At 33.7% G+C, this 25,346-nt stretch overlaps 3 protein-coding genes across 4 annotated transcripts; 1 reads left to right on the top strand and 2 right to left on the bottom strand.

Annotated features, from left to right (window-relative positions):
• Nucleotides 1–866: 866 nt before the first annotated feature.
• LOC133283558 (uncharacterized) lies at nt 867–3,402 on the bottom strand. Its single transcript, XM_061480431.1, has 3 exons — nt 2,408–3,402; nt 1,511–1,772; nt 867–1,402 (listed from the first exon to the last, which is right to left on the bottom strand). Exons 1-3 carry the CDS (start codon nt 2,574–2,576, stop codon nt 1,084–1,086), a joined length of 750 nt encoding a protein of 249 aa, XP_061336415.1. The 5' UTR covers nt 2,577–3,402; the 3' UTR covers nt 867–1,083.
• A 6,786-nt stretch (nt 3,403–10,188) lies between these two features.
• LOC133283548 (LL-diaminopimelate aminotransferase, chloroplastic) lies at nt 10,189–16,024 on the top strand. Its single transcript, XM_061480416.1, has 10 exons — nt 10,189–10,408; nt 10,562–10,635; nt 10,956–11,023; nt 11,418–11,534; nt 11,886–11,948; nt 13,069–13,173; nt 13,390–13,440; nt 14,167–14,487; nt 14,911–15,117; nt 15,473–16,024. The coding sequence occupies exons 1-10, from the start codon at nt 10,329–10,331 to the stop codon at nt 15,764–15,766; spliced, it is 1,380 nt and encodes a 459-aa protein (XP_061336400.1). The 5' UTR covers nt 10,189–10,328; the 3' UTR covers nt 15,767–16,024.
• An 882-nt stretch (nt 16,025–16,906) lies between these two features.
• On the bottom strand, nt 16,907–24,319 carry LOC133283559 (uncharacterized). 2 transcript variants are annotated; one of them, XM_061480433.1, is made up of 3 exons: nt 24,259–24,319; nt 18,349–19,002; nt 16,907–18,153 (listed from the first exon to the last, which is right to left on the bottom strand). In XM_061480433.1, the coding sequence occupies exons 2-3, from the start codon at nt 18,866–18,868 to the stop codon at nt 17,117–17,119; spliced, it is 1,557 nt and encodes a 518-aa protein (XP_061336417.1). In that variant the 5' UTR covers nt 18,869–19,002; nt 24,259–24,319; the 3' UTR covers nt 16,907–17,116. The 2 variants fall into 2 exon arrangements, with proteins under 2 accessions (XP_061336417.1, XP_061336416.1); XM_061480432.1 differs by having other exon boundaries at nt 16,907–19,002.
• Nucleotides 24,320–25,346: the final 1,027 nt, after the last annotated feature.

The raw sequence follows: 25,346 nt of genomic DNA, 5'->3' as shown, positions 1-25,346 counted from the left end.
ACATAAGAAAAATATATCCAATATTATATTACATAATAGTTCATTGGGTTTTAAGGTTTAAAATTACACGTTCTCGCCTACCTATGCTAAGAAACTCTATAATACTTAATTATTTATTAATAGAATATGGGTGACAATGATCGAATTGATCGCGGAGACCCTGATACCATAAAAAGAGAGAGAGCATTCAAATAACAATAATGGATATGTTGGAATACTTAATAAAATAAAGGAAAAATATTTGTCATTTTAAAGAACATAACTTTATGTCATTTTAAATGAAATGATTGTGTTTTGGTATATATTGGATAATTTTTTACATTCTCTCTACTCTATAAAATTAGGAGAGAGAAAGAGAGTATTGCAGAGAAAAGAGAATATAAAAAATAATAAATATGCTCCAAAATACAATTATTTCACTTAAAATGACATAAAATTGTAATATTCAAAATGACGAATATTTTTTCCTAAATTTAATAGCATGGGTATAGAATAGAATCGAACGAAGTGGTATGGAGTAAAATGACCATATCATTATTTGAGAAATAGGTGAGCACAGTTTGAACCGAATCGATTTTGGTTCAAAAAATCAAATTATTGTATTTAATCCGAATTGATTTTAATTTTTCCAAACTAATTCATGTTTCAAAATCAATTTATGATTTATAATCGGTTTAAAACCAATTCAGATATGCAAATTAATTCCGAACCTCGTTTTCAAACCGATTCTATTAATTCGATTTAATCCTTAAACTGGTTTATAAAATCAATTCGGGTAACTCATACAATGCCCAGATCTGTGAAATTGAGCTTTTCCTGTTAATGTTAGCTTAACTCCAATAGCTAGCGTAATAGCAACTGTTCCGAGATGCAAATTTTATTGCCAAACTAATGTTCTCCAAATTTTGAGTAACAACAATAGCTGCTTTCATACTTTAGCCAAAAGAATCATAATTGATATCTGCAGCTGATAATGCATTGGATGTTACAGAATATCCGTACAAAAGACAAGCATTAAGTTCATCCAAATTGACTGCAAGTTATAACCTTCTTCTTGGAGAATATCATATTAACTATTAGACCTTAGTGATGATGTTTACTTCTTTTCTCCTTCCTCTTCTTTTTCTCATGCTTAGAGTTCTCTTTTATTCTACTCTTCTTAGAATGTTCCTTATCCAAGCTGTCAGTGTGAGACTTTTTAGACTTCTTCCGCCTCTTTTTATGAAGCTCCTCCTCTTCTGAAGATTCGTATGACTTCAGTGATGAAGGTCTCTCTGGACCATAAACAACAGGACGCTCCCTTACATGAGAACTAGCACTAGGCTCATCCTCTGGGCAATGTGGAAGGTAAGGACCTGTCTCATCCATTCTTGGACCGACAGCACCTCTGCCTCGTTTGATCCTGCCAAATGGAGTTTCTTCAGTTCCAAAACCAAACATAAATGAGATTATATGAAGGCATGCATGCACATAAGACATCAGAAACCAGTAAAAATAATAATAACAATACCTTGAGTGTAGAAATTTCTCTAGCTCTTCATCCTTTAAACCTTCTGGACAATGCTCATATTCACTTTTATATGAGCATGAAGCAGAGGTACTAGAACTGTTATCAACTATTGCATGTCTTCCTGTACTTCTTGATGAGTTATCATCCCCATGGCTTCTGTCACCACTGATTTTATCTCTAGATATGCGTCTAACCCGTTTATCCAGCTCAAGTTCTTTCTGCCGCACTCGCCACATCTCATTTACTTCCACAGATCTATTGGCTGGTAGAAAGCACCAAAGAAGTTCACAGTTAATTAATATAGATAGACTAGTAGCTCAAAACACAGACATCATGCTCTCTCCCTAAGAAAGTATCCAACACAAGAGTGGAGGATGATTTGACTAACATTGTTAAAAAAACCACTCTCCATTAAACCCCAACTAGTGAGGATGAGGTGAGGGCAATTCTTGTACGCAGCCTTACTCTTGCATAATTACAAAAAGAATGTTTTCCAGATTCGAATGTGACCTTTCAGTCACAAAGGAACAACTTTATAACTACTCGAGCCTCGCCCTCTTATTTGACTAATACATGACAACTCTAACTAAAGGAAGTTTGCTCACCCTTTAATTCTACTAAAAATGAGGATGCATGTGTTTAGAAAATGTTCACCTTAATTTCTCAATGCAATTATAATAATCCTCAAAATGATAAATAACCAAACTGATCAATAGAAACACAGACTGCTTTAATACAACCAGGGAAGGATGACCTGTGAACCAGAAGTATAACCCTCATTTCACAACGCATTTTGATAAAATTTTCAAAAAAAACACATTATAGTACCAAAGGTCATCCATCATCAAGAGCAATAATAAGCAAGTGTTGTTTTAAAATTAGCAATTAAGAACTGACCTTGTTGTACCCCAAGTACAGTAGCAGTGAGAAAACGTGAATTTGGCCGATACCGAACATTTGGCTGACCAAGGTAAGCAAGAATGCCTTCCTTTTGAGACTTTCGCTGCAGTTCAGCTGCTTCCCTCATAAGAATAGCAGCTATTCTGTTTTCAGTCTCCAGATCCATTTAAACGACTGATCAAACTAAAGAAGACAAACCAAAAAAGAGAATAAATTCAATGAATAAAGTAAACAAAAACAAAGAAACAGGTTCAGGGTGATTCTCCCATAGTTAAGTTCCCAAATACTCATCAATGAAAATAAAGGCATAAAAGAAAGAGTAACTAACAGGATCAAGGTCTAAGAACTAAAATTGAAATAATACATGAATGGGAAACTATAAAGCAAAGATAAATAATTTTTCCATCTCTTATGAACATCAATCAAAAATACTAATCAAAACCTTACACCTCCTGATTACTATTACAATTGTCACCCAGTCCTTATTTTTAACTTCATTCAAATGTATTTGTTTTTCCTTTCTGAAAAAGACCTGTAAAGAACCCTAATTTCTACACTTGAAAGTTCAAACTGTAAATCCCAACCCCAAAGAGGTTATAGGGCAGAAAAGATAGCAGCAGACAAAGTAACATCAACGTTGGAGCCCTCAAAGTTATTGGGGGACTAAGACCAACACAGAAAAAGGTAACTAAAAATGAAACATTTTACATTACCAAAACCAATATTCTAGTCCTACCATACCAACACAATGGGTGTTCCAACCAAACAAGTAAAAAAAAAATCAAAATTAAACATCCAATTACAATCCAATCAACCCCAATTGAATTCCTGAACCACAGAAGCAAAAAAGGAATGGAATTTGCAGTGGTATCAGAAACCCCAGAATTGAATTCTTCCACCGTCTCATTAATCGAATTAAGGAATCACAATCACAGGTAGAATAACTGCGATTCGGGAAAACAAATAGGAAAAAAAAATGTTTTGTTAATGTAAGTAGCTGCTACCTTTGTTGTATCGCTTGTTTCTCCTCTCGCTGATCTCTCGTCTCAATTCTTCTCCTCCAATTGACTCTTACTTTTTCCTCTTTCTTAATTTTTTTTTTTTTTTTTGGGTAGATTCCTTTTTCTTAATTTAGGTTACACACAACTCATATTTATTTATAATTTTTTTTTTAAGAATTTGGTTTTGAAATATCTTATCACTAAATAAAGACATAGGATATTATATTTATCTTTATTTAATAGCTATTTTATTTATTTGTGTTATATCATTATATTATAATCTCAATCAATAACGAAAATAGTAGCAGAAAGAAAGAGTTGATTGAGATTAATAGATTATGATCTAATAATGTAAAAAAATAAATAAAATATTATAATCCATAAAAAAAAATTGAAATTCAATATTTCAAATTTATTTTTTATTATATATAGTATTTATATTATTATATTTTATATTGATTTCATATGTTACACAATAACATAATTTGGCCATATTACAAAAGGAAATATTAATCTCATGTCACATGAGACAACAACTCTCTCCTACACACTCAAAAAGATATGAGTTCCACTTCAATTTTTTTCTCTTTTTTCGTGCAATAGGACCCACATAAAATTGTGAGTGCAACATGAGATAAATATCTCTAAGAAAATATAATCCCTATTACAAATTATCAAACTGTAAATATTAAAAATAATTATTTCATTCTATTTATTTATTTACACACATATTAAATTAGAATTTATTCATTTTAAAATGATTACATCCTTTTATTTATTTTTCATAAAAAAAGTGATACGTTCCATTTTTAACTTATCTCGTTTTTTATTTTAAATTAAATTTAAATTTAAATTTAAGATTTTGAATTAGTTATATATATATTGTTTTAAATTTTAAATATTTTTTCTTGAAATTTTGAATTTTAAAATTCTATTTAATTTAGTCATGCATTTTTTTTTTAAATTTTAAACAAAATGTTTATGCATTTTTTTTTGGTATCCTGTTTATGCATTTTGTTCTTTTAATTTATATTTTTTATACTTTATTTAAATTTAAAATTATCTAACCCGTAAGGGTAGCTCAACCAATAAAGTTGAGCGCCCAGAATTGCCCAATAGAAGGTTCGATTCTTTACCGAAACAATTTTGGAATCCTAGGGAGGCTAGAGGGATAAGGTTTTCCCTCGGTGGAAGATTAGTCTTATCTTGACATAGCTCAGGAATTAGTCTCATCTTTTTTCTCGTGGTTTGTTCCGATGAAAAGGTAGTTTTTGGGATCATACTCCAAGACAAGATGATCAGAGGAAGTTGAACGAGGATACCTGCAAGTTTCTACCAATTTTTTTTTTTAAATTATCCGTATAATTCTAATTTTATGAAATCTTCGTTGCATACATCAAACGTGGTTGGGTTTATATATTGCTTTCAAAAACCAATACTTTGATGTTTTTGTTTTAAATTTTTTTGAAAATGGCTTTATTAGGTTTCTTACTTATTAATGCTTTAAAAAACTTAGGATATATACACTAAAATGTTTGATTAGAAAATCATAGGATGTTTGTTATCTATTATGAATTAATTAGGAATAAAATTAATTTGATCAAAGTAAAAACTTTATTTTGTATACATATATCAGTATATCTAATTATAATTTAATATGAACAAAGTTTAATTTGTATTTATTAATTTAACATTCTTATTTAGTTTTGTAACTATCCATTAACGTAAAGAAACAATTTATAATACCCCTAACCGTTTAATTAGAAAATGGCATGTGATTAAATATTTAATCATGCATAAATGAGTTAAATTAAGTAAAACCTAATTAAATAAATTAGGGTTACTTTCGAAGTAAAAAGTACAGTCAGTGATAATTTTGTGGTAAAAATATGTGTAGAAAAATTACCCAGAATGCAAAAGTAAATTTAGAAATATGGCTGAAAAAATATTCTAGTTCATTGGGTAAAGTTTGGTATTGAATGAAGGTGTGTAGATACATAAGTGGTTACCTAGTTAAAGTAACTTAGCCTATTTAACTTTTTGACACCGAGACACTCCCTATTTCTTCTTCCAGAGCGCCTGTGTCTTTCTTTCTCCATGAAAGGAGCTTAAGGGTTTTATTTTCTTTCCTTTGATTTCTCACTCTACAAGCATCCAAATCATTAAGTGCATTAGACAAAATTCATAGTAAATCACCCAAGGAATCCATTCCACCACTTTGTTTGGGCTGAAATTGCTTGTAGAAAGAGCTATCCTCTTCCCCCAATTCGAATCACTATTTATCAAAGAGAAGAAATTGGAGTTTTGATAGAGCTTTGCTTGGAGATTGTCCTCTAGGCTTGGTATAAGGGATTAGCGGTGAGAAATCTCTATTTCCATGGTTTGAATTTTGTGAATTAAGTCTTGAAAGTTTGAAGCATGTTTTGGTGGGAGATTTTGAGTTTGAAATTAGAAATTTGTGATGAATTAGTGTTGTGTAATAAAGTGTAATGTAGAATAACCATGAACATGTGTTTAAAAATTTAAGAAAAATTCCCCTTGAACCTTCCCTATGCATTTCGGCCATTAGGGTATTATTAGGGAAAATTATGTTAAAATTATGTTGATGATGCCTTTAAGTCCTAATGCATGATTTTAGTATGATTTGGAAGTTAAATGGTTTAAGATAAAATGAGAGGCACCTTAGCTCCCTTGTATGAGTTGCCATGACCTTGTGAACAAAAAAATTAGGCAAAGTTAAGCTTAAAATTGTTATGAGAATAATTGAATAATTTAGGGGCTACGTGTGGATTCTATGAACTTTGAGTTGCATCTATTGATTTGATGCAAAAATTCATAGTCTCCCTAGATGTTGTTCGGCCATCATAGGTTATTAGGGTGTGAGGTGCAAAATTTTATTGCATGAATTGAGAAGGTTGATATGTTGGAGTAAGTGGAAATTTAAGTGAATTACTCAGAATGCCAAAATGGAAAAAATTCTATGTTATTGTATCCCTATGTTTCAGCCATAATGCACCATAGAGGAATTTGATGTTCAAAATTTAATTAGACATAGTATATCTATACATGTATGTGCAAGTGGTAAATTAAGTGGAGATAATCAATTGTAAAACAAATGAAAACCTTGACTTTCCTTAAGTGCATCCCACGACTTTGAAAGGAAAGAATAGGAAAGAGTGTGCTTGAAATTGTTATATGGGTGCATAAGGAACCTAGGAGCCTAGTGAGGATTCTATGAACTTTTGGTTATGTTAATTAAATGATGCAAAATCTCTAGTTTTCCTTGATGTAGTTTCGGCCATTTAGGGTTTTTGGGGCTAGGGAGTGATTAATGTTGTAAAATGGTCTAATAAGAGAATTTATGAAAGTATGGTCTGGACTTGTGTGTTGGCATAGGATTGACAAAAATGTAAAGAAACGAAAGTAAGCGATAAAATATATGCCTTATGTAAAATCTCGACATGGTATCATTTTATTGATTTTTGTTTTGGATTCTTTCTCTAGGTGTGCCTAGGGACTGAAAAGGGTTTGGATCCTACTGAAGCTATATAAGTAACTTGTGCTACAAGTAAGCAGATTGGTAAAGCTTCAAGAGGTAAGCTCTATGTTTAAGGAGTCTTTTCCTTCTTGAGTGCTCCACCATGGTTAGTGAACTATAGTTGGATTGTATGATTGTTTTTTATGCTTTGTATAGATGCATTCATATAGAGCTATTTGATAACATGATATGATTTGTTCTGATGTGATTTTTGTATTGATCTTTGGCCATTGATTGTATTGTACACTGACGTCCGCTTGGGGTCCTCCCTCGGGACTGATGATGTAAGCCTATGATATTTATGGTTCCGCTTGGGGTCCTTCCTTGGGAACACGTGCATTGATTTCTGCTTGGGGTCCTCCCTTGAGAATGACTGCGTACGCCTCTGATAAGATATGTATATATGTTTTGTTTAGTGATGATATCTATTATATGTTGCTTTGTATACTCTGTATCTGACTCTCATGCAGGAGTGAGCCTAAGGGTATAGAAAATTCTCTATAAACCTGGAGCTTATTGAGATTTGTTATCTCACCCCTTTTTGGGGACATCATTTCAGATTCTCGGATTCCCGGTGAGCCCTCACTAGGCAGGGACACGACCCGTGGTTAAAGGTGCTACGACGGACTAGATTTTGGAGTAGCTGTAGGCTACTGTTATTTTGGAGTACATTTTGGTTATTTTGTATTCCATTCTTTGGGTGGATTATGATGTCTGATCCGATACTTGTATATGGCCTGTATATGTTTTGTACATGTTTTCGTTTTGATGCATGTACACTTGTGTATTCAGGCATGTTTATTTTATGATACAGTATTCAATTATATGTTTACCTGTTGGATTTGCATGCTGTTAAACATAGTGGCACAGAGCCAAGTTATGCATGCGTCCATGGATGAGTATATGATCCTATATGGATATCTGGTATTCTGAAAGTATATACTGTATAGACTGTTTATCAGGAACCCTTGAGAGTGAGATTTGCAAATCCCCAGTTGTCCGATTTAGAGGTCGTTTGTTTCACCTTTTAGAAAAAGTAACTTTTATCACTTCCTTATTTTAAAAGTACTTTTTATAAAAGTTAAAGCTATTTATATTTTTATAAAAATATTTAGTTTTTGAAAAAAATATTTGACTTTTGACTTCTGCTTTTCTTATAAGTTAAAATTTTTAGCTTATGAAAAAAAGTAGGTTTTTGACTTTTTTTGTGACTTCTCATTTTTTTAAAAGCAGACATCCAAACGAACAAAAAACGAGAAGTATTTTTTTCTTGAAAAAAAACAGCTTTTGAAGAAAAAAAAAGTTCATCCAAACAGGCCCTTATAGAGGTTACTCTGTCCGATTTTCGTCTTCGCCAAATAAGAATTAAATTAGAAGAAGTATGCAATGTGTTATGTCATGCAAAAAAAGATTAGAGAAAAAGAAAAAGTTATCTCATATTTTCGTAAGTTAAGTCTTCCGCTGTTTCTGTTTGTATTATATGTTTGTTAATTGAACCGGCTCGAGACGAGGATGTTACACAATTCAACAAAAAATTTAAAGTGTTAATAAATTTTATATTAATGATTTTATATAATATTTTTCTAATATGTCTTTTCACACAAGAGTTATTGGGCTTAAGAATGGATAATATACATATCCACTTATGTGTGATATTTTGTAAATAATCAATTCATTTTAAAAGTTTAACTGTTTTATAAAAAATACATTAATAATTTTATATTATTATGATATTTTTCTAATAAAATTGATTAGATTTATGAAAGAATTCTTGACTATATTAGGCATTGTGAAAGTAATTTAAGCACCAAGTGTGGTGGCTCAGTTGGTAGCACGGGGACTGAGTGGTGGGAGAGGACCTCGATTCGAATCCCATCAACACCATCTGGGGAGGGCCATAAGTACCGTAATCCTTGGACTCGCACCCGAACTCTGGATTAGTGAGTCGAACCCGTGGGGATACCGGGGTTCTGATTCCCCTCAAAGAGGTAATTAGGATCAGTTTCCAAAAAAAAAAAAAAGTAATTTAAGCTAAAAATCCAATTTCCTAAAATCTTATATATTATCACTTTTACATAAAAATAATTAGAAAATTGATTAATTCGTATATTATCACTTTTAAATTTAAACAAACATTTCATTTAAAAAATAAAAACAAATTCTACTCCTACAGCACGTGCATCGCGTGCCCTAATCTTGTCTAGTTTAAGGTTAATCAGATCAGCACGCCATCGTTGAACATTAAAAAATAAAAAAATAAAATAAACAGTAAAGTCCATTTTGTTCTCTAATAAATAAAATATGGTCCTCGTTTTTGTTTTTTATAAAAAAAAAAAAATGCATGTTAGTTTTTTTTAGGAATTAAATTGGATCTTCGTTAAATTTTTGAAGGATCACATTTTTTAAGAACCGGTAAAAAGACAAAAAATTAACTTTTTTTTGGGTAAGGAATATAAATGAAAACCATATTTTTGTTAGAGACCTTAAAGAAAATTTATCAAAAATAAAATAAAATCTCAACAACCAAACAACAGTGTCTAAGTGTCTATCAGGTGTGTTTGAATGTGATTATGTTTTAAAAATTGTTGAGGATAAATTTTAAAAACTGACTTTAAGAGTAAAATAATAGAATTTGTTTGAATATAATTAGTTTTAAAGTTATAAAAAAGTTGTAGTTATTTATAAAAATATCATTAATGAATTTTTATATTTATAAAATTATCATTGTAAAAAAATAATTTAAATTAAAAATAAAAATCAATTTAATTATAAAAATATCATTAATGAATCTTCGTATTTACAAAAATAGCATCGCAAAAACCAAAAAAAAAAAAAACTTTTTTTGAAAATATCCCTTAGTATTTTGCTTTCTCAGTTTTTTTTTTAAAAGCAGATGTTATTTTAAAAACAAATACAATAAAAACACTCTTTTCAAACAACTTTTTGTTTTATTGTTTTTAATGGAAAATAATTTTTTCATAATGTATAAGATAATTATCTCATGCATGCAACGGAGATAAAATAGTGGAGTCCATTATTTTTTTTTATTTAAAAAAAATAATAAATCTCACTTTATTATTTCTGTTATATGAGATAATTATTTTATCTTATGCCACATGAGATCAACACATCCGTTTTTTAAAACTAGAAACATTTCTGAACTTGAAAGTTGATATTTTGACTCTCTCTCTGTCTCTCTCTGTCTCTCTCAATCAATAGGGTTGTAGCAAGCATTAATCAATAGGGTTATAGCAGCATATAATGTTACAACTACAAGTACTCAACGCCACAGATCTATAGTTTTCAGTAGACGCTCTTCAGAGATTTCATTTCTACACTCTACAGTCCTAGTAGCAGTAGAACTCATCTCCAATCCAAAATGTCTATAACTCAAAACCTCACCACTTCAATCTCTTCTGCTTCCTCTGCTTTCTTAGCTCCCTCCACCTTCAATTCTAGGTAATTAATCTCACTTCATTCTTTATTGTCAACATTTGGATCTTACCCACAATTCCTTTTTTACAATATTGATTCAAAACTTCATCTTTTTTCTGTTTACCCTTTAAAAATTTAATTTTTATTTTTTTTGGGGTCTCCCTTTGGCTGCTGCAGGAGTCAGGTTTCATTGCCTGTGAAGAGCGTGAGCATTTGTAAATGCGTTGCGATACCCCAAGAAACTGAGACTGGTACCCTGAAATCTTCTCTTTCTATTTTGAATATTATGATTCTTCTTGTGAGTAGGTAGTAGCATAATTGGGGTGCAAATGCTAATTAAGGGGATGTGGTTCAGTTCATGTTCCCTTTTGCAATGTTTTTATTGAATAGTTAATCAAATCAAATTCTGGGTAGCCATTTCCATGCTGTTTAGTCATCTAGTATATTGTGTGTTGGAAGGGTGGTTGTAGTGGTATATTCTTGAAAAAGAGCATGGAAGTTGCTTCATTGAATCAAATATTTTAGATCTAGTTTTGAAGTTAGATAATATCTTTTCCTTTTCGTTTTGAAGCCTACAAGACAAAGGTCTCTCGCAATGCAAATATAGCTAAACTTCAAGCTGGCTATCTCTTTCCAGAGGTATGTAATGTTGCTTGATCTTTAGGAGTTGGAGCCATACATTCAACATTAGCAGACGATGCCTTTGGTCAACAGTTAATCATATGATTTTCAAATGAAAAGATTGTAATTTATTGTTGTGAAGTATCCATAATGGAAATGAGATTTTTCTTACAAAGCATTTTACTCTTGAAATTTGCTTATCCTATCTACCTCAATAATAAGAGAGAATTAGAGAAATATGTGTCAAAATACTTATTCATTCTTTGTATATGCACTATGTAATGAATCTGTGTATCCTTGTCTCTCTTACGCGCCCTGCAACTTTGAGGTCGATTCTTTTTATATGATGTGAAACTAATTTTCTGCCTTTTCACTGACCTAGTTTTGTTTTTAAATTTTATTACAAAAAAAGGTTGCTAGAAGAAGGTCTGCGCACTTGCTGAAGTACCCTGATGCAAAAGTAATAAGCCTTGGCATTGGTGATACTACTGAACCCATTCCTGAAGTCATATCTTCTGCAATGGCAAAGGTATAACTTCAATTGTATGAAGCTGATATTTATTTCGTGTTTGGACTTTGGACAGTAGAAGTTGGAAATCTCCGATTATTGGTGAATTCCTATATAGTACCAGAAGTGTTCCATTATTTTTATTTTTTTCAGTAGCTTTAATTTTGTCATCTGTATAATTCCCTCGTGTCTAATTCCATCTGTTTAAGTTTACCTTTTATTGATCATAAATATTTAATATTTTGTAGGTATAACTTTTATTGAAAAAATGTTAGTTATAAATAGTACTATATTAATTCAATTAAATAATACTAGTGCTTTGCATGTTGCTAACCCAGAATTTAAAAATGTTTTTTCCCCCCTTTTAATCAGAGATCACATGCATTATCAACCATAGAAGGATATAGTGGTTATGGAGCCGAACAAGGTGAAAAGGTATGTCACATCGACGTCTTCAAGAGGTTTTGCCTGTTTTTCTATTTTCATTCTTTGTTCCTTCCATAATCTACTGTTCTCCCTCGCAGTTACACAGTTTTCCACCCTTTCCGATCATTAGTGGACCTATCTGTCTATTTTTTCCAGCAGAACAATTACTGTCTAGTATCAATTGTAAATATAATTCATTGCAATGCTAAGTGAAAAAGTAAGAGGTTTATTTTTATATTATGAGCATTTGGTTTCCTGTCTTTTCTTGATCCTTGAAGCATTTTACAAAAGAGGGATGCTTTTTCTGTCTTTAATTTATATATTATGTTTTTTCTTTGTAATTCTATAAAAAAAATTGTCTTTATAATGAGGGATGCTTACTACCTAAGTTCAATTGGTTAATTTATATATTTCTTTCACATTTGTCAGTAGCAGTTAGCCCACGAAAATGGTACAGCGGTGTAGCGGGTAGCGGTATTGCCGCTACGGTGAAGTATTAATTCTACATATATTATACTGACAATCTAATACTACACAAACATAAATGCTCAAACATAAGAAGTCACACAAAATCAAACACATAATTCCACAATCAATGTCAAATACAAGGAACATAAAGGAAGGATCCAAAATTAAACACAAATGTATAATTAATTCCACAATATCAAGCACATAATTCCACAATCAATGTCAAATAGCAGGTAGCGTTGTGTTGTGCACCTGTACACGCCACTATGCTATGCCGCTACTGTTGAGATATATAAAACCATTAATGTAGCCTCACCCAACAGCTTAAACTTTTGGGTTGAATTGGTTCTTTACAGCTACCTTCCGCTACTGGCCAGCGTCCCGTCCCGTCGCGGTTGTAGCGGCTAGTCGCCGCTACTCGCTACTGTAGCGGTGTGGTGGCGCTACGGGCCGCTACTGACAACCTAGATTTCTTTGATGTTAATGTTTACCCTTGGGGGTATTCAATTAGATATGTATGCAAAGAGTTTGATTGTTGAACATATAGTTACCTCCTTTTATTGTTTTAAGTCTAAGCACATCAAACTGTACTTTTTGTTGCCTACATTTTACATGAAGTTTATGATACTTGGAAGATGAAGAGACATCTCTATATATGCAGCCGTTAAGAAGTGCAATTGCTTCAACATTTTACAACGATCTTGGCATAGAAGAAGATGATATATTTGTCTCAGATGGGGCAAAGTGTGATATATCTCGTCTCCAGGTTCATTTGTATTTTTTTTTTTAAATATATTATGTCATTACTTAAATTCCCTATTCTGCCTAATGTGCTTTTTACCTGGACCACTTACTGTGATTGGATTCTAAATATATTCTCCTTTGTGGGGATGGGAGTGGCAAGTTAATTGGGTGTTTTCAACAGTCAATAAGTTCTTCCTTAATCTAACTAATCATTTCTTTTATTTTCATTTTGTGACAGGTTGTCTTTGGTTCAAATGTAAAAATGGCTGTGCAAGACCCATCATACCCGGTAATTCATATCTTTGTGGAAGTTTAAAATGATGTTCTCATCAGTTGCTCAAGAATTCGTTTATGCTTCGATATGCCAAAAATGGTGACACTGGTTCTGTTTAAATTGTTGCATCTTATTGATTTACTGTGTGATATGCTGATTTATGCACTTCGATGCAAGGAGAAAATAGTTGGGTTAGCCTGTTTCTACATTTTGTTTTTGTGAGATAAAATAAAATGACTTGAAAGAATGTTGTTCATTCTAATCCTTTCAAAAAATGTTTTTTTAGTATTGAACTATCGATTAGCAAACTTTGAATGAGAAGACTGTTTATTATTTGAAAAAGTGACATGCGAACATTTGAAAACACAGAAAACTTCAATTAGTGTATTAATGTTTCAACTTGATTAATAATTTTTGTATTTTGAAATGATTGTTGAAAATATAACATCTATGATTGATTATCTATCTTAATATACTGGACATTGTTGTCCCTTCCAAATCTGAGAAAGAGTCAGCGTTTTCTTCATGGGGACTTATTTGTAAGTGTAATAAACTATGTTCAAACTTTGGTTGGATGAATGTAAGACTATATCAAATTCTTTTGAAAACGAACTCAATAGAAATTAAACATTATATAGAAAGTAGGAAACTGAGGGGATACTGCAGTTTATTCTGCTCAAGTTACTGGACATTTTGTCTCTTGTAGCTGTTCTCTGTAAATAATCGAACTTTTGTATGCAGGCCTATGTAGACTCAAGTGTAATTATGGGCCAGACTGGCAACTACCAGAAGGATGTTGAGAAGTTTGCAAACATAGAATACATGAGGTGTAATCCAGAAAACGGTTTCTTCCCTGATTTGTCTTCTATATCTCGACCAGATATAATTTTTTTCTGTTCGCCAAACAATCCTACTGGTGCTGCAGCGACAAGGGAGCAACTGACCAGACTAGTTCAGTTTGCTAAGGACAATGGGTCTATAATAGTCTATGATTCAGCGTATGCATTGTATATTTCTGGTGACAATCCACAATCCATCTTTGAAATTCCTGGAGCCAAAGAGGTCAGTCTGTAACTGATAATTTGATGTTATAAATACAATCTTTGAAAATCACAATATAAATACAATTTTCATAACATTCTAACTCAATTGAGCAAAAATATTTGAAGACACAATTTTCGAAGGGAATGAAGTAGCAGTTTGTTTCATTTAGTGATAAACCAATCAACCTAGCAACAAAACTATGTCTTATGCATGTATTGATTAGTACTTGAGTGATAAGTGAGTATTCAGTATGTAACCATGTGTACCCGATAAGTACCAATATGAACACATAACAACTATTTAGAAGTACCCAGGCATCATAGTTTATAAAAGATGGCCCAAATTTTTTTAATTTAATTAGGAATCCGTTTTTTATGCTTAGTGAATACCATGGATATCTGTTGCATATAAATGTGTATGAATGCTAGTGGCCAATTGCAGGTTGCCATTGAGACTTCATCGTTTAGCAAGTATGCTGGGTTCACTGGAGTTCGTCTGGGTTGGACTGTGGTTCCAAAGCAGTTGCTGTTTTCTGATGGATTTCCTGTTGCCAGAGACTTCAACCGTATTGTATCTACTTGTTTCAATGGCGCGTCAAATATTTCCCAGGCTGGTGGTCTGGCTTGCCTTTCACCAGAAGGTCTTAAGGTCAGTTATTTTGTTTGATTACTGAGGTTTTTGAAACAGAAATAAAATTTCCATACATCATTGTAAAGAACCTCTCATATCCTGCCCCCTCCTCCTACCATTTTCTAGGAAATAGGTCCACCATTGCCAACATCATTTACCCATTTGATGCTTCCGCAACTTCTGTTATTATAGCATTATTAAATTTCAAATGCATTTGCTCTATTACACCAGCCTTTTCAACTACTAACTTTATAAATAGCCAATTGTGGACTTTGAGGTGGTTTTCTTTAATCATGTAGAGCAAAATGAAAAACTTGACATATATTTGTCAAAAAAACAAGTTACATAATAGGCTTGCTGCATTTGAATGCAGGCTATGCGAGATGTTATTGGATTCTACAAAGAAAATACTAGCATAATAGTGGATACATTCGATACTCTTGGGTTTAAAGTCTATGGAGGGAAAAGTGCACCATATGTGTGGGTCCATTTCCCGGGCCGAAGCTCATGGGATGTATTCGGCGAGATTCTTGAAAAGACTCATGTAGTTACAACACCTGGTAGTGGTTTTGGACCTGGGGGTGAAGGTTTTATCAGGGTTAGTGCTTTTGGTCACAGGGAAAATGTCTTGGAGGCCTGCAGGAGATTCAAGCAGTTATACAAGTGAATTTAGAATATGTCATTGGTTTCGTACTGTATTCTCTTGGGACTGTATCTGATCGTGCTTTCTTGGAATGGTAGTGGTTGTCTTATTTAAATAATGCAATTGATTTTCCTTGGAATTTAGACTTAGATGTAGAGACAGTGATTATCAATTGAGGACGTTTATTCTGGTGCTATTTGCCTTTTCATCTTGTATCGTGTACCTGTGGCCTGCAGCAGCACATCTTAGATGATGATGTTAAATGTTTTATCTGTTTCTATGGAATGTCAAAATCTAGCAATTCAACTTTTATAAGGCTACCAGGTTTCAACTAACAAGTGCTTATGTACTTAAGAGTAACCCGAGCCAAAATTCTCATTCCTGAAACAACTTTTATGTTTGGGACCACTATCCGCCAGGTATTTCGTTAGAAGAGCAACTGAGTATTGCAATCTTATTGCCTGAGATACTGCATTTTAGGCTAAAAGTGATATCATAATCATAAATAATGCGTTATTTTGAGGGAAAGATTGAGAAGAAAATAAGCCATGATAATGATGTATTCATTCTTGAACAAATTGTTATAAATTTAGCATTGATCTTTTACCTCATGCATGAATATTTGAATGCTAGAATTTGGGAGGAATTCCTTTCTTTTAAATTCGTATCCAATCATCTAGGCAACTGCAATGTTTTGCATTAAATTGAATTGCTAAAAAAAATAAGGGATAACTCAAGATAAATTATACTTTATTTGATTTTTAAAATAGTATAATTACTTAACAAAAGGTAATTCAAGAGACATCACAAAATTTAAATTTTTTATTACCCACAAAACTATGCCAAGATTGTCTATTGCATCAAAGGAAAAATATTAATAATTGTTGCTCCCTTATTTTTTTTCATTCGTAGTTAATACTTAAGTGTGCTTGTTTAGAGTAAAAATAGATTTTTTTTTTTTTTTTTTGGGGGGGGGGGGGGGGGGGGGGTGAGTGTTTCTGCTAATATAACTTCATTACAGCAGTCAGGAAAAAACAAGTATAGACATGCATTCAAGGTGTAGCAACTGAAAGAACCTCTTTAGTTCAAAACAAATGGCAAGATTTAGAGACAAGAAAACACTAAAAAGAAGACAATTGCATCGGAGGAATTTTTTCATCCTCTTCTTTCTCCCATCTAAAACCATGCTTCAAATAATCTTTAACAACTTCTGATTACATACCTGCCAATGTTCAAAACTTAATTTCTGTTACACCCGTGATTTTTAATACAAGGGATATATACCTATCTTACATGACCTAGTCCTAAACATAAGGTCTCTACATGCTAATAAACTACTTCTTTGGTGAACTACATAGTACAAAATTAACCATACTAAAACTGTTCTATACTATTAATCATCTCTGCTTTGCATGTTGTCTTGTAATGTCCAGTTTGATTACACCGACTACAATGCACTGTATGTTTCTCACGATTAAGGTCCTCCACACAAATCCGTTTCTTTTCCGGCCGTCCTGGCGGTCGCCGAAATTTCGGTGGCCGTACAACTACTATATCATCAACCATGGCAGACTCATCTGTTTTTCTCCATTCAAGTTTTCCTGGGATGGGGTTTATATCCTCTACATAGGTTTCCCTGTAACTTGCAACAGTAAAACACTTCTTAGTAAATGCATAGACATCCTTACGACATGACTTGAGAGCAGCAACAGCATGGGAGCATGGTATCCCATATAGCTGCCAGTCACGGCATGAACAGCTATGGCTGCCAATATTTACAATATCTGATCGATCAGCTGAAAGAACCTCAAACTCTGTTTCATCTGATCTAAGGACTTGATATGTAGATGCATGGCTATTGGCTTCAATCATTTGCCTCTCAGCAGATGGGGCAAGCACAGAGATCCATGAACTACTTTTTAAACGCCTGTCATCAAACTCGGTTTTAAGCTTGCTATGAATCCGCTCAATCACCTGGATAATTGGCAACTCCCTGGCTTCAAGAATCCATTTATTGAACTCCTCAATATTAGAGGATAGATGGCCATATCGTGTTCCTTCAAAATATACTAGGGCCCATTGGGAAGGATGGAATTGCTGTAACCATTTAGCAGCTTCAGGAGAGACCTCTTCTATTTCAGCTATTTTTTCTTTAAATGCAATAGTTGTGGTGGCATATGCAGCCTTCCACAGAAGATGGACAAGCCTAGAGTTCTTGAACTCTTTGCCAATGCTATCACTTAAGTGACGCAAGCAGAATGCATGAGAAGAATTTGGAAACTTCCTTCTTATTGCATCCATAATACCCTTTTGCCCATCTGACAAAAATATAAGCTGTGGCATGCATTCAGTATTCAACTCTAGTGCCTTATGCAACTCAGACAAGAACCATATCCAGCTGTCATCATTTTCTACATCAACAACACCAAAAGCAAGTGGAAACAACCCACCGTCAGCATCAAAAGAAGTTGCTGAAAGTAATGTGCTAAGGTATTTGCTTTTCAGCTGCATACCACCTAGTCCAACAATGGGCAAACAACCATTAAGAAAACCATAAATTGATGCATAAAAGGAAACAAAAAGTCTCTGAAAACAGTTATCTGCACCAGTGGTAAACACCTCGGCAACACTTCCAGGATTTGTTTTCTTTATCTGTTCACAGTATGAAGGAAGTAGGAAATATCCTTTTTCAGAAGAGCCATAAATTGCTGCAAGTCCCCTCTCCTTTGCACGCCAAGCTTGCTTATATGGAATAGTTATACCATACTGTTTATGGATATCATGTAAAATATCTTTCGGTTTATAATTGATGTTATCTCGCAACCTTTCTTCTATAAAACTGACAATCCAATCAACAGAAGCCTGGTGGTGCCCATTGTGTGCATTTCTCCCACAAGTATGTGTCCCTTCAAGACTTCTTATGGTAAATGTTGGGGCATTAGGGAGCTTGACAGCACGAATCCGCCATGGACAGCCCTCTGAGGCACACTTAGCAAAGTAGCGAATCAGATCACTTTTAATAATACGAAGCTCAAAATGCTGTGCGATAGCAGCTTCTTTAATTGCATTGCGGAATGCCTTCACGTCAGGGAATTCTTGACCAACAACAAAATTGTAATCTTCCATAGTCAAGATTTACTTATCTGTTATTAGATGTTAACTTCAATGAGGTAATAATCAACCACTCAAACCTGTAATAAACTAATAACAGCACCATTTTCTCTATAATATATGCAAAAGAGTTTTCTCATTAAACCAATCTGCAATAATCCAGCAAAAAAAAAAATATTAAACATAATCAGAAGGGACTGGTTTCTGTAAACAAAAAACTAAGGATTATCAGGCAAGCAGAACTCTACAGAAATACAATAATAACTTCTTAGACAAATTATTGCATCATAAATATTATCATGATGATATAAACGTAAGAACACTGACACAATTGCATGGATATGTTTTTCAACAACAACAACAACTAAGGCCTTTAGCCCCTAGGTGGTGTCAGCTGCATGGATCAAACAGCATCATTCTATTTTGTCAAAAACCAATTCTTCAAGCCAACACCGGTTAGCACAAGTAGTGGAGATGGACTATGTCAACTAAGTTGGCTAGGGTTTGTATCTCGCCAGGGTCCGTAGTTGGTTGATTACATGTTAGTACTACAAGCACTCATCGAGCCTCAGGTATGCCCTGACCCTGACCCAGATCCTGACCCTGGGTAGCCACTGCTGACCCTAAATTCTCCTTTATAACAAATTCTTCAAAAAGGCCATTTAAATCTTAATCCTTTTTAATTCTTGGTCTTCTGCTACCTCTAATTATTGAGCTATCCTTCGTCTAATCAAGTGTTCTAAATGGGTAATCTATTAGTCTACTTCTCATATGTCCAAACCATCTTAAGCTTGATTCTACCATCTTTTCCTCAATAATTGCCACTCTTACCCCCTCTCTATGCATTCATTCTTGATGTTATCATTTCTTGTATGACCACTTGTCCAACACAATATCCTCATCTCCTCAACACTTATCTTAAGCTCTTGTAGGCCCTTTATCACTCAACATTCAGACACACTTAGAGACACCTTTCTATCACAAATACTACCTAAAAAGCATTCCTTCATTTCATCTACCCACTTTGAATCCAATGATTTACATCTCCATCTATTTCTCCATTGCTTTGTATGATAGATTTAAGATACCCAAGGTAAAAAGTTAACAGCTCAAGGTTGACTCGTGATGTGAACCTATATCCTATAGTAAAGGGAAATCTTATGTGGCCCCACCATGTGTTTGCATACTAGTTTTAACCCCATCATACATATCCTTGATAGCCCTAATATAAGTAACATGAATTCCCTTCGTCTCTAGAGCCTGCCCCAAACTTCTCTTTTCACCCTACCACAGGCATTTTTCAGGGTGAGCAAAAACTATATGTAGGTATTTTCATTTCCTCCATACCTTTCCACCAAACCTCACAAAAGGTATATTGTTTCCATAGCTGACCTCTCAGTAGAGGTGGCAAAGTGGGCGGCCCGCCCCGCCCCGCCATCAACCCGCCAAAAAATGAGTCAGCCCGCCCCGCCCCGTTTGGCGGGTTGGGCGGGTTGGCCCGCCAGCCCGAGCCTATTTTATACTGACCCGCCTCGGCCTGCCTATGCCTGCTATCAACCCGCCAAAAAATGAGCCCGCCCCGCCCCGTTTGGCGGGTTGGCCCGCCGAGCCGAGCCCGTTTTGCCGGCTCTACCTCTAAGGCATAAAACCAAATTGGTTTTCTGAAGTGTGAGTATCTTGTTTTAATCTCTAATCAATTACTCTTTCCTATAGTTTCAAAGTATGACTCATGAGTTCAATCCCTCTATAGTTAGTACAGTTACGTATATCCCCCTTCTTATAAATAAGTATCAAAGTGCTTATCCTACATTCATCTGGTATTTGCTTAGATCTCATTATGCAAAAAATACATGAGCCTTCATCTAACAGCTTAAACTTATGAATTTAATAAGTTCTTTACATAGTATCAGAGCCTGTGACCAAGTGGTATAAAGTTTGATCCTTGCCACCCTTTTTCTTCTAATAAAAATTAAATAAAGTCAAATTCAAGCACAAGGAAACTAAAAATAAATAACAAAGCTTGTGCATTATCCACATTTCAAAGTCCAAAAAAGATTCTCGTGTGAGAGGGTATGTTAAGAAATAATATAATATAAAATAATACATGTGTCTTCACCTAACATCTTCAGCTTTTGGGTTGAATTTGTTATTTACAAATTATCTCATTAAACAACTTTGTGAGCCCGGTTATACCCGTCTCCCCTATGCACTTCTATACTTCAATAGGTATATTATCTGGTCCAACCCTTTTTTAATTGTCCAATGCCCGTCCTCTTTAGTGCTTCTTTTACCTCAAACTCTCGAATTCTATGATAAAAGGTATAATTTTGATCCTCTTCTCTAGTGTTTAAAATATCTGAGTCCATTAAAGTCACATGTCCTTCATTAAATAACTTGCGAAATAACCCTTCTACTATTCGTTGATATCTTGTTTCGCGACCAAGACTTTACTCGCTTCATATTTAGTGCATTTCACTTGATCTAGGTCTCTTGTCTTCCTTTGTCTACCTTTAGCAAGCCTATAAATATAGTTTTCCCGCATTTGGTACCTAGAGATTGTATAGCCCTTTGAAAGCTTTATCTTTTGCTTCATTCATCGCCTTCTTAGTATCTACCCAGCGACCTTATATTTTTCCCAGTCCTCATAATTTTTATGCAAATGCAAAGCTTTATAACACTCCCTTTTAACTATACATTCTCTTGAACACATGCATTCCATCATCAAGATTCTTTATCCTTATGTTGAAAGTTGATTCACCAAGTATCTTTTGCTACCTTCCTAATACTTCATGCTATCTCATCCCACATATCGTTAGCATTCTCTTGTACTTATCATATCTCTTCTTTTAAAATATCCATCTGAAAGCTCATTCCTTTCCTCCCCTTAGTTGCCACCACTTGATCCTTGGGATTTGTATTGGCAAATTCTCCTTACTCTCATCCTAGCACATATATCCTTAACAAAAATAACCGTGTTGGGTAGTCATGCTCTCTTCAGGGATGACTTTGCAACCCATGCAAAGTTTTCTATTTGCTTTCTTTACCAGAAAGAAATTGATTTGTGAGCAAACAACCCCACTTTGTACATGATAAGATCACTTCTTGCTTCCTAAAACAAATGTTTGTTATTTGAAATAAAGGACCAACGAAAAATCTAAAATAGCTTTACCCTCTGCATTAAATTCCGCTAAACCATACCCCGCATGCAACTCATACCATCTAGATTTGTTCCCAGCATGTCCATTGAGATCCCTCCTAGAAAAATATTTTCTCCTAGTGGTATTTCATGAACTAAACCTTACAAATCCTCCTAAAATTGTATATTTTGTTGCTCGTCTAACTCTGCTTGGGGTCCATATACACTGATAACATCCAAGGTATCTTTTCCACTACAAACTTCAAAGCTATGATCCTATCTCCAACCTTTCTAGCATCCACTATATTAATTTCCAAATCTTATATGCTGTTATGCCTATTCCATTTCTAGATCTTACCTCGCGTATGTATCAAAGCTTAAAACTTGACATGTCCAATTCGGTCCTTTTCTTCGATCGACCCACTTAAGTTTCTTTTAGACACATAAAATTAATCTTCCTCCTAATCATGTTGTCAACTACTTTCATAGATTTACTTGCAAGTGTGCTAATACTCCAAGTTCCAAAATGAATCCTACTCTCGCCTTTTTCCCACCTAGCCAGAAAGAGATGTGAGATGAGGTTCTTCAGCCATTACTTTTCTTCAAGTTTGAATTAGCTTCTTTACCCTCACCTGATCATGAAACTGTGGGAACTCTTGATTATCTTTCACTACCCCCAGGCATCGATGCATGGATATGTCAATCAACATAGAACTATTTACGTACCTTTTTATTCTTTATATAACAGCCTATTTAATGACTTAGATTTGCATCATATGTTCATTAAAATGTATTTTATTATCTACCAAAAAAACATGTATTTTATCAGAACATATTATACATTTACGTGGAAACTGGTAAATTGCACTTAAAGTTGTAAATATTACAAGTACAGAATCACATAACCACACATGGCCTACTACAAAGAAAGAAGAATCCTAAGAGCTATGCTGTATTTACTATCGTTTACTATTAAAATGCATATAAGAAAATGCTATCCTCATTCACTTTCAAAGTCATACAGACATTCACACCCTCCATCGTTCAATTCAGATTCATTAATGGCATCTTCCTTCTTAAAATTCATTGGGTCATTCGTGAGTTAGCATCTATGAAGCACCGACACTTCAAAAAACCCGACGTGTCGTGTCCGACACTCCAACACGCATTGCAAAGACTCAAAAAAGGGTTCAAAGTTGGATTACAATTATCATTTTATTGAGTTTAATGTATATATTTGTGATATTTTATATTTTTTTGTAAAATTAATGGGTATTATAAGTTTAGCTTCATCTTTTTGTTAAATTAAAAACCAAAAAATAACTCCCCGTTAAACCCGACTAGTGAGTATGGGGTGGAGGAAATCCTTATACACGACCTTACCCTTGCATAATTGCAAAGATGTTGTTTCCTGGATTCGAACTCATGACCTTTCAGTCATGAAGGAATGCTCCGGTTTTCCCCCTTTATCTTTTTGTTAAATTATTGAATATTAAATAAAATATACACTACATAAATTAAATTATTATTTAATATCAAAATGTGTCCCAATGTGTCGAAATCAAATATTTTTTAGAATTAACGTGTAAGAGTCCCGAGTCCCGAGTCCCGAGTCCCGAGTCCCGAGTCCCGAGTCCCGAGTCCCGAGTCCCGAGTCCCGAGTCCCGAGTCGGTGCAACATAGGTCAGCATTGCACGAATGATACTGAGGGAACTCAACTTGTATTCACATGTTTATTAAAAAATAAAAAATCAATACAGAATGACATGGATATTGATTTAAAGCAATAGAAAATTCAATGATCTGCCATCAGTATTCCAATCTCAACCATAAATGTTCGCAAATTCCTTTCTAAACAGAAAAAATAAAATAAAATGGAGGACATGATACTCAAGTATGATACAAGTTCCAACCGCCAGAGGCAGCTGCTATTTACAAGCCCCAAATAAAAAATCCAACTTAGTTGACTAGAATAGAACTGAGTAGAAAGGCATACACGTAAATGCTTTGTTGAAGCAGAATATGATCAAAATAAATAAATAACAAGTGTTGAAACAATCGCACACAAATTTACAACATGAAACACCTCAACCTCAGGATGCCCACAAAATAAAATCGAACAAAATTGAAAAACTAAAGAACCATTATTGAAAAAATACATTTTTTTTCCTTGAACACAATTCATAACAAATGGGGCATCGAAACAAGGTATTGTATTTTTGAAGGTAGAGTGCAATGAAAGGAAATAGAAACAGAGACATTCGTTTACCTGGAGAGGAGAGGAGAGGAGATGAGAGGAAGAAGAGGGTGTTGAGAGAGAGAGAGTGAGTAAGATCCAATGGCATATATATCACTGTATACAGACAGAGACAGAAGATGGTATAGTATAGGGTGGGTATTCTAACGAAAGGTTAGGGTTGATTCGGTCACCTAGGGGTCCCTATTGTCCGTTTGGTAATTCTAAAAAGCTGGGCCATTTTCCATTCCACATTAAATTAGTTAAACTAATTTATATTTATAAATTTTTTATTTACAAATTTAATTATATTTTTTGGGATAGACTTGATTAGAAATAAATAAAAAATAGGAAAAATGTTTGTCCTTCTAAATGACACAATTTATATCATTTCACTTTCACAAAAAGAGGTGAAACTCGTATCTATATATTTTTTTGTTCACTCTCTCTCCTCCTTTATCTATCTCTTTCTCTCACTTAAAATGACACAATTTTACATCCTTTAAAATGATACACATTTTTTCCATAAAAAAATCCATTAATATTCGATTAGGATATTAAAGAACTGAAAAAAGGATTGGATTAGTCTTTTTAGTGGATATTCTTAATTCTCTCATCTCTTGAAGATATTTGTTCTAGATCAAAAAAGAAATGACCCCCCGAATTCTTTCGGATTTTGAGGCACATTAAAGTGGAATATAAGTCCCCAAAAATAAAGAAAACTAAAATAGTATTAGGGGGGGTCAAACTTCTTCTATTGGAAGAATGTTATCTCATATAGTTAATAGGGTATATCGTAAAACCAAAAAAATCAATAAAAAATATAATAAAATAAATAGAATCAAAATAGAAAATTTGGAATATGGAATTCGGATATTCTCTGAATATTCTAAATATTCGATAAATACTATTAATAGAAGCTCACGTGTATTCGATTAGGATATTAAAAGATTATTTTAGAGTCATCCAAATCATTGGTATTCAATCAGGATTTTAAACAAAGTAAAAACAATCTTGTGGCATTCAAAAATCTTACGACTTTAATGGATTTTCTATTGGTGTGTATTTTGTGAGACTTTTTAGTGAGAAATATAAATAAGATGCATCTCTCACAATCTTAC

The sequence above is a fragment of the Gastrolobium bilobum genome, unplaced genomic scaffold (genome assembly GCF_033153095.1).
Source record: "Gastrolobium bilobum isolate Gb01-03AN ecotype WA unplaced genomic scaffold, APGP_CSIRO_Gbil_v1 utg9509, whole genome shotgun sequence".
In the NCBI taxonomy this organism is placed as follows: domain Eukaryota; kingdom Viridiplantae; phylum Streptophyta; class Magnoliopsida; order Fabales; family Fabaceae; genus Gastrolobium; species Gastrolobium bilobum.
The sequence above is the reverse complement of the archived record's forward strand: the minus strand, read 5'-3'. Positions and strand labels throughout refer to the sequence as shown.